Source organism: Brassica oleracea, chromosome C9 (genome assembly GCF_000695525.1).
Source record: "Brassica oleracea var. oleracea cultivar TO1000 chromosome C9, BOL, whole genome shotgun sequence".
Taxonomy (NCBI): Eukaryota; Viridiplantae; Streptophyta; class Magnoliopsida; order Brassicales; family Brassicaceae; genus Brassica; species Brassica oleracea.
In genome coordinates this window covers 15,246,807-15,260,700 of record NC_027756.1, presented here as the reverse complement: position 1 = coordinate 15,260,700, position 13,894 = coordinate 15,246,807, and the positions used below count along the sequence as shown (strand labels likewise).

The following is a 13,894-nucleotide window of genomic DNA, read 5'->3' as shown; positions in this document are numbered from 1 at the left end:
TTTTATATACCGTCGGTTTTCGGTTGATTCAGTTTTATACCAAAACATAATTATTTAGTTTGGGATCATATTATATAAATTGTAGAATCATATTGTCATCGCAGTTATTTATTAAAAAAATATTATATTTTCAAATAAAAGAACAAAAAAAATAAAAACGCTTATACGAAATAATCAAATTTAGAATTAAAATCAAAGTTAGAAATTTTGAAAATAAAAATAAAAAACAAAAGAAAAGTATGAAAGAAAAGTTTTTCCTCTCTTGCATATTTAGTGTTTATCAAAGTCATGCTTCTTCGAGTGAAACTCTATTCATTCATAAATAAGAAAAAAGTCGTGAAGAATTTTTTCTAGTTATTATCCATCAAATTTATAACATTCAGTTCAATTTAATTAATACTAAAAGAAAACAAAATGATTAAAAGAAGAAGACTAAGAAAATAAAAAGCCTCAGTTGCGATGAATTGTTATTTAATTATATTTTAAGTGTTTTACAAATTATAATTCTTTATTACTATAAAAAAATATGTTAATAATTATTAACAAAAGAATAACTTATATAACAAATAGATTTTCATGTGATGTTATAAAATATGTACATATTTACATGTTTATACTTTTGATCGGGTTTGTTTGGTTTATTCGGTTTAATCGGTTATAAACCAAACTATATCCAAATCCCACGGTTTTTGTAAAATTATGTCCATTCGGTTTATATGGTATATACCTAAACCACGCCATATTGTCTATTTCGATTCGATTTGGTTTGGTTCGGTTCGGTTTTACCATATTGGACAGGCCATTACGGAAGTGAATGCATGTGAGACTATAAATGTATTTATGTATATGTTCGTAGATGATGAATTTATAAAATGGTAATAATGAAAATGGACCAAATGGTCCCTTAGGAAGTGATATTTCATGTTCACATGGCAAATTGGTCAGTGGCTACTGGTCCTTTTGCCAGTCTATGGTCCGTAATCTGCGTTTGTAGGTACACCCCCCATCGCTTCTGTCATATGTATGTCACAAAATTTAAATATGTAGATAAGAGTAGATATTATAGTGGTTTCAGGTACAGATTCAGTTGTGATCTTTCGGGTTTTTGGATTCTTAGGTTTATGAGATAACTCAGCTGAATTAGAACATAATCTATGTCTGTTTTTGGTGATGACTCAGTTTTGAGTATAAGACAATAAATTGAAGCTACTTGTTATGTAAATCTTAACAAACTTGATATTACCATTAAAATGAAATTCTTACTTAATACTTATTTTGATTATTTTTAACTACATATTTTCAATTAGGAGTTTGAATGATTTAGGTTAAATTGACAAATCTAATCTTATTCGAATATGAATCTTAAAAGTTATTTTAACATCAACTGTTATTGAATTTGCTATTTGATAAACTATTTAAAATCTACTACTATTGAATTTTTTAAGTTTTGAATTTTAAGATTCTTTTAATCATTTTAGAGTATTTTGGTGTTGTTTTAAAAATAACAATTCAAATCTCATAATTTTAGACGAGATTCTGAATTTGTTTAACTAAAATAATATTAAATTCTCAATTCACCTTAAACTATCTAAAACCTTAGTAAAAATCAAATCAATTTCAATTCTAGATTGAATGCACTCCCTAAGTTTTCAAAATATATTTGTAAAGTGCACACAATGTAGATGATATCCACATTTGGAGATGTGAAGTCATCATTAGTAGGTCTGGGACGGATCGGATATCCGGGCAATTTTAAGGTATCCGGATCCGGATCCGGCTTTGACGGATCTAACATTTTACTATCCGGATCCGGATCCGGCTTTGACGGATCTAACATTTTACTATCCGGATCCGGATCCGGCTTTGACGGATCTAACATTTTACTATCCGGATCCGGATCCGGCTTTGACGGATCTAACATTTTACTATCCGGATCCGGATCCGGCTTTGACGGATCTAACATTTTACTATCCGGATCCGGATCCGGCTTTGACGGATCTAACATTTTACTATCCGGATCCGGATCCGGCTTTGACGGATCTAACATTTTACTATCCGGATCCGGATCCGGCTTTGACGGATCTAACATTTTACTATCCGGATCCGGATTCGGCCCCTCCGGATATCCGGATTTTCGGATCGGATCCGGATCGAATCTCGGATCGAATCCGGATCTCGGATAAAAGTCTCAGGCCTAATCATTAGTGGTGGAGGAGGAACTGCCAAGGAAGCGTGGTCGGCCAAAAAAGATACCTAAGGTAGAAGAGAGCACTCTAAAATGGAAGAAGTTTTGGATAGTACTAGAGTGGTTGGTTCATGGGTACGCCAACATAACTTACGAACAATTAAAAACATGATTAATTATAAAACTTATAATGAATGCATTAAAATTATAAAAAAAAAACACATATGCAGTTTGCTGAGCAAACTCTAGTAAATTCTTATTTTTGAGAAAAATTTACATATTACATAGTAAACATGTTTTTGTAAAATAATAATATACTTACCAGGAAAAAACTCACATCAATAAAATTAAATTGCATAGTTTTTATATACTTTTATAAAAACAATCAAATTTCATATGATTTTGTATATTTATTTTTTATAAAGCTAATCTACATAAGATTAAATTTCAGGAAGATCCATGGATCCAAACAATCCGTAGGAGACCCTACCAAAACTATTGTACATCTAATTTTAATATCATATCAGCCCTAAATTAAAGGGATGTATTCAACTGAGAGTTTTAGGTGATTTGTGTTAAAATGACAAATCCACTGTTATTGAAAAGTGAATTTTAAAAAGTCATTTAAAATTCACTGTTATTGAACTTGACATTTTATAAAGTACTCTGAAATCCACTGTTATGGAAAATATTTTAAGTTGTGGAATTTTAAAGTTTTCAGGTGATTTAAGAGTGTTTGGGTGGAGTTTTTTAGTTAAAAAAATTAAAACTCAAATCACATAGTTTTAGGTGATATTCTAGAGTGGTTTAACAAAAATCATTTTATTCTCTGCAATTCCTTAAAATCATCTAAAACCTCGTTGAAAATCAAATCACCTCAAATTTTAAATCGAATACACCCTCCTAAAACTATTACACATGTGGTCTATGATGACAATGAGTGATTTATTGTTGCAGAGGAAAAATATAGAATACAAAGTTTTTAAGCATGTGGAAGTGGAATGCCAAACAAACAACCAGAAGAACGATTGAATCCATCATTTATCCGAGGAGTAAGCTCACATGAGATTTGTATGGTTGGTGGATCATGCACTCATGACTCATTCTTTAGTGGATGTGGATGGATGGGTCTGAATATATTCATCATGTAAAATTCAAGTTTTGAGAGCTAAAAATCAGAGGAGGACAGTGTCGTCGATACATACGGAGGTTGATACCCTATATTTGGATACACTTTGATACTAATTGCAACGATTTGATCTCGATGATACAAGATCTATAAGTGTGGTCAAACTTTATAACGGAGTTAAAGAAGTTATCAAAACTGAGTAATATATTTGTAGAATTTATGTTGTGAATCATCTTCGTTCTGAAAAAAAAAAAAAGATCTATTATCTAAGATAGCGAAAACATATCATATGAATATGTATTACACTGATTGTTTTATCCCAGTCTAATTTTTTAGATCATTTCAAGCTTAAATAAGAAATTAACCGTTTGATGTGAAAAAAAAGGAGAAGAAGATAACTACTACAAAATCGAAAAGCCTAATTTTTAAAAAAGGAAAAAATATCGGAAAGCTTAGGTCAGCCTCAAATTCGAAACGCTCTACCGACCCGTAACACCAATTGGGCCTAAAACCTAATAAATAAAGGCTTAAGCCCGTTAGTTCCATTCTAGAATATCCAATAATTATCCAATGTATATTTAAATAAACAAAAAAAAAAAAAGTTTAACCAAAGCTGAAGAGTTTTTAACTTTTAACTCTCTTCGACTTCTCGTGCCGTGTCAAATCAACCTACTGTGTTCTCTCTCTCTCTCCTATCTGGTAAACTTTCCTCTTCGCCATGAAACTTTGATGTTTTTATCTTCTAGGGTTTTTTTTCTACAGTTTTCCCGGAAAATTAGGGCCTCCCTATATCTTCTCAATCTCTAGTTTTCTCTCCGTGATTCATGCTTAATTTAGCTTCCCTGTTTCAAGAATTTTACGAATTAGGGTTTCCGTACACATCACTGTTCAATTTTTAGGGGTTTTTTATTTTTGATCTGAAATCTCTGATCATTTGACTTGGAATTGAAGATTAGGGTTTTTGGGTGATATGGATTGCGACCAATACAAGCTATTCGTCGGAGGCATACCGAGAGAGACTAGTGAAGAGTCTCTGAAGCAGCATTTCAGTAGATATGGAGCTGTCTTGGGAGCTCTTGTTGCTAAGGAGAGAGCCACTGGTCAACCCAGAGGGTTTGGGTTTGTTCGCTTTGCTAATGCTCTTGATGTTGATAAGGCTCTCACTGATTCTCATTTCATCCTCGGTCGTGCCGTAAGTTCCACTCTTTGTTCTTTACTTATATGTCCCTGTCTTGTGTCACTGTTAAAGGGATCAGCTTTGGTTTCAATTGGGTTTTGTTTTCTTTTAGGTTTGGTCGGAAAGTTGAATTTGTTATCACGTTTATTCTCTAACTTATGTCTTCTGTTTTGTGACACTTTATGTCAGTGGGATCAGCTTTGGTATCAACTGTTTTTTATTTTGTTTTAGGTTTGGTCGGAAAGTTGAACTCTGAACTGATTCTGCATTGTAGATTGATTAGTATCTCATATCTTTGTATCAGGTTGATGTGAAAAAGGCGATACCAAAACAGGAACATATGAGATATCAGCAACCGAACATGCAACCATATGTGAGTCAAGTTCAACAGAACAACGGTGGTGGTGTTCATGACATCTTAAGTAATGGTAATAACAACAACCACAGGACCAAGAAACTGTTCGTTGGGGGCTTATCTTCCGAGACGACAGAAGAGGAGTTCAAGACATACTTTGAGAAATTCGGCAAGACTACCGATGTGGTTGTGATGCATGACAGCGTGACGAACAGGCCGAGGGGTTTCGGGTTTGTCACATATGATTCAGAGAACTCTGTTGAGATCGTAATGCAGAGTCATTTCCATGAGTTGAGTAATAAGCGCGTGGAGGTGAAACGCGCAATACCTAAAGAAGGGATCCAGAGCAATAACGGTGGTAATCATCATAACCTTCCGCCTACCTACAGCAGCTTTAAAGCAACACCGTATGTGCCTGAGAATAACGGATATGGGATGTTTCTTCAGTATCCTCCTCCTGTCCTTGGTTATCATCAAGGTCTCCCAGGCTTTCACTATCCTTATGGTTATCCAGTCACAGCTCAAGGGCCTAACCTTCCATGGAATAACCAGATTATGCCACCCACCACCGGATTTCACGGCCATCCTCCTCCTCTTCCCACCAACACTCCTTGGTATCTCCCTTCCATGAACGGGTTTGATCCTACGGGTATGAGCGTTACTGTGTTCAATGCTATGCCATGGCCTGTAGCTGGTGATGGAGTTGGTGTGATAATACCTCGGTTGGAAGATATGAAGCTTGAGGTCCCTAGTCAAGCCCATGAGAGAATGAATGGAGTTATCATGGTGAAGCCATTGCCCAATGGTACATATAGATGACAGTTGCAGAATAAAAATGCAGTTAGGATCTCACAAGGCTAGTGAAATTCTTTTAAACTCTTTTAATGTTTTTAGGTCTCTCATCTTTGTTGTTCAAAAAAAAAAAGGGTCTCTCATCTTTCTTTTTTTAACGTACATGTGTTGGTGGCTTTGGTTTCCTTGTATATTATTTAGCTATTTTATTTAACCCCCAAAACATCTGTAATATATCAACATCATTTGTAATATGCCACACATTTCGTTCAACCTCTTTTGCTTTATGTGGTGTTGTTTTCCTCCTTGTGCTTATGCTTACCAAACAACATTGCCAATGACGTTTTAATTTCAAAGGCGAATACAGAGAAATAGAGCGGTTATACAAATTCATAGAAAAATTAATATGCTCCCTTGAAAGATCAATATATCAACGTTAAGAATATATTAAAATAATTAATGTTAAATTATAAATATATGATTTTTAACTAAACAAAATTTTTGATCTGAACTGATAGCAATTAAAATTATAACTTTTTAAAAAAAAGTTTTTTGAAACACAATTAAAATTAAAATTATAACTATTGATAAATATTTTTTGATACCTGAAATTTGTTACCATTAACGAATAATTTTTTTAAAAAAATTGTCTTTCAAAAACATTAAAAACTGGAAAAGCATTAATGAAATATGTGTAGAAACTAAACATAGTACATTCAAGTTGTGAAAAGAATTGATTCCGTTGTCGTTGTGACGAACCATCATCCAAGTAAGTTTTAATAACTAACTAGAGATAAGACATCTGGTGTAACAAACTATTGTTCATAGGATATATTTTTAGAAGTCCAACAATCTGAAACAATCTATAAATGCATGCATGTCTTCAACATTGTAAAACACACAAGCAAATTTCGAGCACAACAGCAAATAACGCAGACAAAACAATGAAGCTTCAAATGTTATGGCTCGCTTTGGTACTAATAGCCGTTAAAACTGATGCACCAAAGCAAGATAACAATGCAACAATCCCAGCACTAATAGTTTTTGGAGATTCCATAATGGATACTGGTAATAACAATGGACTTCACACTATTCTAAAGTGCAACTTTCCTCCCTACGGCAAGGACTTTCCCGGCGGCTATGCCACTGGAAGATTTTCTGATGGAAGGGTTCCCTCTGATCTAATTGGTAACGATTCAAATTATTTTTGTTTACATTTGCTAATAGAAATCTTCTAGCTATTTTAATGATAATTTTTGTTTTTAACCAATTGTCTTTCAGCGGAGAAGTTGGGATTGACTAAAACATTGCCAGCATATATGAGCCCAAATTTGAAGCCAGAAGATTTTCTTCAAGGTGTAACATTTGCATCTGGAGGAACTGGTTAAGATCCATTAACGGCTAAAATGATGGTACGTTATAATATATTTTCATCGTCAACGTTAGCTTCATATTATAAACTAATACATTTTATATTTTTTTGTTATTTTGTAGTCTGTAATATCAGTGTGGGATCAACTAACATATTTCAAACAATACACAGCAACCATCAAGCAACATTTTGGAGAAGAAAAAGCCCAAAATATCTTGGACCATATTTTTTTTCTTGTGGTTTCTAGTAGCAATGATCTTGCTCACACGTTTCTAGCTCAATCTTATAAATATGATCGTACTTCTTATGCTAACTTTTTGGCTGATTCAGCAGCTAAGTTCGTACGAGTAAGTATCTTAAACTGATATATAAATCAAATATAAATTTATATTTAAAAACTAAATAATTATCGTATATGTAATATATAGGAATTACATAAGCTTGGAGCTCGAAAAATTGGAGTATTTAGCGCAGTGCCTGTTGGATGTGTACCACTTCAAAGAACAATGTTCGGAGGCTTATTTACAAGAAGATGTAATAAGCCTTTAAACAATATGGCAAAACAATTCAACGCTAGACTTTCTCCAGCACTGGATTCTCTAGATAAAGAATTAGATGGTGTTATCTTCTACATTAATGTTTATGATACTCTTTTAGACATTATCCAAAACCCTGAAAAATACGGTGAGTTCATCTTACAAATACAACTATATAATTTTTCTATTTTTTAACATTAACTAATTTATAAGTCTCATTCTCTTTCAGGTTTTGAGGTAGCTGATAGAGGATGTTGCGGTAAAGGCACTGTTGCAATATCTTATTTGTGTAACTCACTGAACCCATTCACATGTTCTAATTCTTCGGCGTATGTATTCTGGGATAGCTACCATCCGACTGAAAGAGCTTATCAAGTTATTGTTGACAAGTTACTCGACAAATACTTGAGCAAGATCTATTGATGTTGATCATCTAAATTAAACCTATTTATATCATTGTGTCTTGTTGGCTTTCTTTATCTATGTATTCTTTTATTTTTCTTTTTTTCCTTTCTTTTCTATATGTATTCACTCTTTATATTTTCAAGGTATTATGCCACTTTTACTCATTATATTTTTCTTTAACTTCAAGACTCCTTTATAAATGACTCATTAACATATGAAAGAAGCACTAGTAAAGCACAAATTAAAAGCTTTTGGGGTTATTTCTTAAGTAATTGGACTTAATAGATCATTATGTTAGATGTTGTTGTTGTTTTGATATTACGACATTGGTTCCTCGTTCTCTCAGCATGTGGAATCAAAACGTAAGTAGTTATGTTTTCTCATAGAGGTGAAGAGTATCAGCGGGGAAACTCATCTCCCTGACCTCTTCGGCAAGAATCCAAGGGAGGTGTGCAACACTATGAAACCTAAATCCGCCATTGTTAAATCTAGAACTGAGGATTTTATTAGAACATATGGATGTAAATTTGGCTATTGGAGGATCATGATAGGTAGTCAATCATAAGATCAAAATTAGGCAAGATGTTTTTAGGAATCAAGAAGATTCTGCGAAAAAAGGAAACCTAAAGAGTACAAGAGAGCAGTGTAAAGAACAGAAAGACTGGCAAAAAGAAATGCTATGTTTTTACAAAGATTAGACTCATGTTCCAAGCTGAATTGAATTTCTTGCTATATAATCATTTATGTGGCCTAAGTGTTGCTAGAGATTCTAGGTTATCGAAAAATATTGGTAAAGAACCGCTTACGTTGCCAGATTATGGAGTGTCTCTACCTTCAATAGAAAGTCAATATCAGTTTTATCCAGAGATGATAATGGAATCTAAAGGACCAAAATGGCCAAGCCACGTGACAAACGATGTTGTTGCATGTAGAGTATATGTGCCTTTAGTTGTATGGGTCAACATGTTGAATAGATTCTCCACTTACAATTTACTTTATCTTCCACACGACATGTCTTGTTTAACATGTTGAATGCACAAAAGTTTCACTTCTTCAAGTATTCCATTATCTATCTTTAGTTGTATAGGTCAACATGTTGAAGGTATATCATAGAGTTTTGTAGCTCAATATGAAAGGTTATGTGTGTGTATAAGTCAAGTTCTATTCTCAGTCACATCATTCTATCAAATTCTATTCAATCACACTAAAAAAATCCTTCAAATTTATTTTAGACAAAAATTTGCATATGATATTAGAGTTTATGGCCTTACATCAAACATAACAAGTCTTAACTTAAAGTAAGACAGTGCAGTGAATCTTCTACACTACTGATATGAAATAAGTTTAAACTTAAGTAGTTGTAGTACTTTACGGTCAATCAAATCTCTAGGTAATTTCAATTACTAAGAATGCAAGCTATACAACTCAATCTTAGTGCAATTAGTGAATTTAAGTTGATAAGTAACAAGATTTAAACTAAGCAATGCAATATCTATAGCTTTCAATAAATTCTTCAAAGGAGAACCCATGGGCTAAGACAATTGATCCAAGACAATCAATTTCCAAGTCAAGGTGTTAACTTTAAGCAATCACAAGTTTCTATAGGCCTAGAACACTAATAAAGATCAATCATTTTCGAAGATAGAGATCCCTATGCAATCATAAGCTAAACATCAATTCCCATTGGTTCAAATCATTCAAGCATGAATTATGTTCAAGACTATTAACCATCTAGCAATCATAACATCAAATCCTTTGGTTATTCAAGTTAGAGTAATATTAAGTTCAGTCAAGCATTTTAATAAACACTTTCGGTGCATAAAATAACTTAATATCAAGATGAGAGTGATCAAGTCAAATGAAACATTAAGAACACTTAATAAGCATAAAAACAAGTACATATAACATTAAACACCTTAACTCTTTACTAATCACCCTAGATCTACCTAACTCATGGATTCAAAAGGAGTCTACTCACTAATCACTATGTTTAACCTTAAACCCATGATAGATTCAAGACTAATCATGCTAAGAAGATGATATAAACTCAAATCACTCAAAGAAAGATATATTAAAATACTAAAAATTCAAGCTTTCACCAAAGTAGAAGAATATTTTGGAAGAAAACAAGATAATCCCAAATTTATGCCTAAAAAGTATTTATAGAAGGCTAAAACTCGAGCTGGGTTAACCCAATAAACATGGGCTAACCCATGAAAATATAGGTCTTTTTATCAATAGTGACTAGATGAGGTCGCTACAGTGGGTCGCTATGCTCATAGCGACTTGTCTTGGCCGCTACGACACTTGGGAGATTCAGAAGTCTTGATTCCATAGCAACTTTGTGAAGTTGCTATGGTGCAACGATGTGGAAGGCGCTCCGAAATTAGCAGCTTCTCTGAACCGATATAACACTACCGCTACGGTACTTAGGACGTGTCTCAGGTTTCCGTCTCTATCTTTTGTAGCGACCAGCATTTACCGCTACGCCTGGCCGCTACGATCCTTCAACGACTCTTCTACACTCTTAAGACACCAAACACTCTTTTGGCTACAAAATTCATCATGAAGCTCTCTCGAACACCTGATGACTAATTCATGATAAGGAAAACCTAAATATGTATAAATGCTATTATAAGAGATCAAAATATACAAGAATGGATGATTAAAAAAATGTAAATATGCAAAATATTAACTACGCTAAAAAAAATTTTGAAACACAAATTAATTTCATTATCACAAAACTTTTTTGGTTACAAGAAAAGGGAATACACTACAATACAAAAAGGCAGTGTCTGTGATTGAATACACAACAATACAAAAAGGCAGTGTATGTAATTGAGTTTAACCGGACTTTTACTCATTTTAAATAACGTGGCAATTTTGTTGGGCATATAATAGAACTAGGGGGCTACGCTTCGCGCGGAATATTGCTTTATTGTTTTAAAATATGATTTTTTTGGATTATGTGATTATGTGGATGATGTGATTATTTGTAAAGAGCATTATTTTGTGTTTTATTGTGTTATGTAGTAGTAGATAATAAGTTAATATATTATGTGTATGTCTTTTTAATAATGTGTTGTTGTGTGTATAATATTACTTATTAGAGGTGAAGCGAACTTCTGATGTAAAACATATTGAATTTCAATAACTTTGCATTTAGGCATTTGTTGATTTTAAGATTAACGGCGTCAAAATTGTATTTTAATTTTTCACATTTTGCACATTACTTTTTTCAGATGTTTTTTGCACTCTCCCCATATTTTATCCTTGAAACGTCACCATCTATATATTTCGTTTACCTTTCCAATGTACAGAGCTTCTCACCGTCACTGAGAAAAGACTTACCTCCGTGCTCTTGTTTTTCCTCACCTTCTTCTTCTGTGAGATTATCTGGTATTTGTTATAGATCACGCATATTAGTTCCATGTTGTGCGGTTGTTTCTTACGGAGTTGTAGGTTATTTCAGTCAATATTGGTCCTTTTTTCCTTAGATTTTGGCTACTGGTAGAAACTACATCTCGTTGGGTAAAGTTAGAGTTTAGCTGTCTTTCTCGTCGTTGGTTTACCGTCGCTAGTCTCTGCTGTCTTGGGTTGGTTTTTGGTGATTTGACTTTTATGCTGTTTTTCATAGTTCGAGGATGGCTCCCCAATTTGTTGATTTCATTTCGTCTCCGTTCATCTCTTTATTCTCTCATCTCGTTGCACCTTCATAGCTGATCACGTCTCTGGTGGCTCTCTCTTTCGCCATATTTTCTACTCCAGGGTTGGATAGTGTTTTTCTCTATGTATGCTTGGAAGGTTGTTATGGTTTCAAGCTTGAGCTCTGATTTCTCGGTGGTTGGCTTCTATTCCTCCCCACTCATGTTGTTTATCTTTTCTCATGCGTCTCTTTGTGTAGGTGTGCAGAGTTAGTCTTTCGAAGCTTTGGTTTCTTCTATTCAGACCTTTGTGATTCTTTGTTGGCATGGGCACCTTTATGTGCTTGTTTAGTTGGTGATGTGCATCTTACCTCTTAGGTGGTGGTTGTGCTTCCGGTGCTTTAGGCATGCATCTTCTTGTTTCGTGGTAACTTTGTTCATCCAATGATTATTCTTTCTCTACCCCGTTTTTTTTTTCTTTTTGCGCAGGTGCTTGATCGCGATCCTTTGTGTTCCGAATATTGTTTTGTCTCATATTTTATCATTTTACCTTTTTCTGACATCTGTTTGTTCTAATCAAGACATTCTATGGTAAGATGAGATAAATTAGTCTTCTTTGTTGACACAAAATCATCACCGCCAGCCCAGTCAGCATCAAAATAAGCATGAAGAGTCAAATGGTTATGTTTCCATAGTAGGATCCCATGATTGACGGTACCTGCGAGATATCGAAGCACCCTCTTTGCTGCAGTCCAATGGTCAACAGTGGGGCGATGCATATACTGTGAGAGTTTATTGACTGCAAACGCTAAGTCCGGACAGGTGAAGGTCAAGTACTGGAAGCTGCCAACTAGTGTTCGGAATTGCGTAGGGTCCTGAAGTCGTTCGCCTTTGGTGAGTGTAAGTTTGTTGTTGGCATCCAACGGAGTTGAGACAGGTTTTGTATTTATCATGTTGAACTTGGTAAGCAGATCGGTGATGTACTTCCGTTGCATTAAGTGTAGACCCTCCTTTGCTCTTGTGACCTCTATACCTAGAAGGCAATGCAAATCTCCCAAGTCTTTGAGTGAAAATCGCTTTGAGAGTGGGGCAGTGATCATATTAACCAGACTTGTTGATACGCCCTAGACTGAAGTATCACTTTAGCTGGGTGTTGGATATGATCCGAGAAGGCAAACATCACTTCTGGAACTGAGATGAATTGAAAGGATCGCCAAGAGATGCGGAATGGCTCTTGATATACCCACGATCTAAGGCTAACCACCAAACAACACACAAAAATGAATTGGTTGACCACCAAATCAACAAGCCGGTTGACACCAATGAACAAGCTAAAGAACTCTCTCTCTCACTTAGAGAAGAAACAAAATAAACTCAAAACATAGACTGATTTTATTCATAGAATGAGACTACATATTTATATTGTTTGTAGTCAAAGACTAATAAAGAAGATACACGGAAAATAATGCATAGAAAATACAAATTTGACCAGATCTGAATTAATGAGTCAAAGACTTAGTCTTCCATGCAGATTGGTCAAAAATGACCCTTTAGATAATGTCCAGGTTCATCCGAACCAGATGGATGAACGGGGTAAAGATAAGGACGCTTGCGGGAATGTCCGGATGGTCTGCCGAATGAGAATGCATGTCCGTCTTCGGTTTCTTCATGACCCAAGCCAAGTCTTGCTCGACCGTGGGTCTTAGAATGTCGAGTTGTTCGGGGAAGACGAGCCCTGGTACGGTCATTTCGGTTTCTGGTCATGGTTCCAGCCGAAGCTCCAACCAGGACGCACGAGGGACGAACCTCGGTCAAATTATTCAGAACGTCCTGATCTCCATGCTGGTCGGCTCCAATGGAATGATCCACGAACCAGGGCACATCATTCCCTCCCTCTTCAAAAAGATTTGTCCTCAAATCTAAAACATTAAAAGGAAAAGGATTATAAGCAAAAGAACCATAATCAACACAATGCTCACCTTGAATTCGGTCCGTTTTTTGAATGGAAGATGATTCTTCTTGGTTGCCTTGATGTCCATGAATTTGTTCTTCATCTAGCCCCTCCATTGGCTCATATGTGAAGTCATCGAAAATTGGCAATGGGTCTTCCTTTTCAGGCTCGGTTTCAACGTTCTCATTTTCCAAAGTCACCAACGGTCTTTGCTTTTGACACTTGTTAGCATAATGACTGATTCTAGGGCATTTGAAGCACCTGGTAGAATGAGATTTGCTTGTGGGTTTAACAGCTTTGCTTTTATCAGAAGACAACACATTAGTTTTCAAATCAGAATTTGAAAGA

At 34.8% G+C, this 13,894-nt stretch overlaps 2 protein-coding genes and 1 pseudogene across 3 annotated transcripts; all 3 read left to right on the top strand.

Annotated features, from left to right (window-relative positions):
• The first annotated feature begins 3,934 nt into the window (after nt 1–3,934).
• Nucleotides 3,935–5,911, top strand: LOC106313726 (RNA-binding protein 1). 2 transcript variants are annotated; one of them, XM_013751624.1, is made up of 3 exons: nt 3,935–4,013; nt 4,266–4,506; nt 4,796–5,911. In XM_013751624.1, exons 2-3 carry the CDS (start codon nt 4,285–4,287, stop codon nt 5,663–5,665), a joined length of 1,092 nt encoding a protein of 363 aa, XP_013607078.1. In that variant the 5' UTR covers nt 3,935–4,013; nt 4,266–4,284; the 3' UTR covers nt 5,666–5,911. The 2 variants fall into 2 exon arrangements, with proteins under 2 accessions (XP_013607078.1, XP_013607079.1); XM_013751625.1 differs by having other exon boundaries at nt 3,969–4,013; nt 4,271–4,506.
• A 671-nt stretch (nt 5,912–6,582) lies between these two features.
• Nucleotides 6,583–7,969, top strand: LOC106317477 (annotated as a pseudogene).
• A 196-nt stretch (nt 7,970–8,165) lies between these two features.
• Nucleotides 8,166–8,983, top strand: LOC106314423. The gene is made up of 3 exons (XM_013752293.1): nt 8,166–8,180; nt 8,340–8,472; nt 8,583–8,983. The coding sequence occupies exons 1-3, from the start codon at nt 8,166–8,168 to the stop codon at nt 8,981–8,983; spliced, it is 549 nt and encodes a 182-aa protein (XP_013607747.1).
• The last annotated feature ends 4,911 nt before the right edge of the window (nt 8,984–13,894 follow it).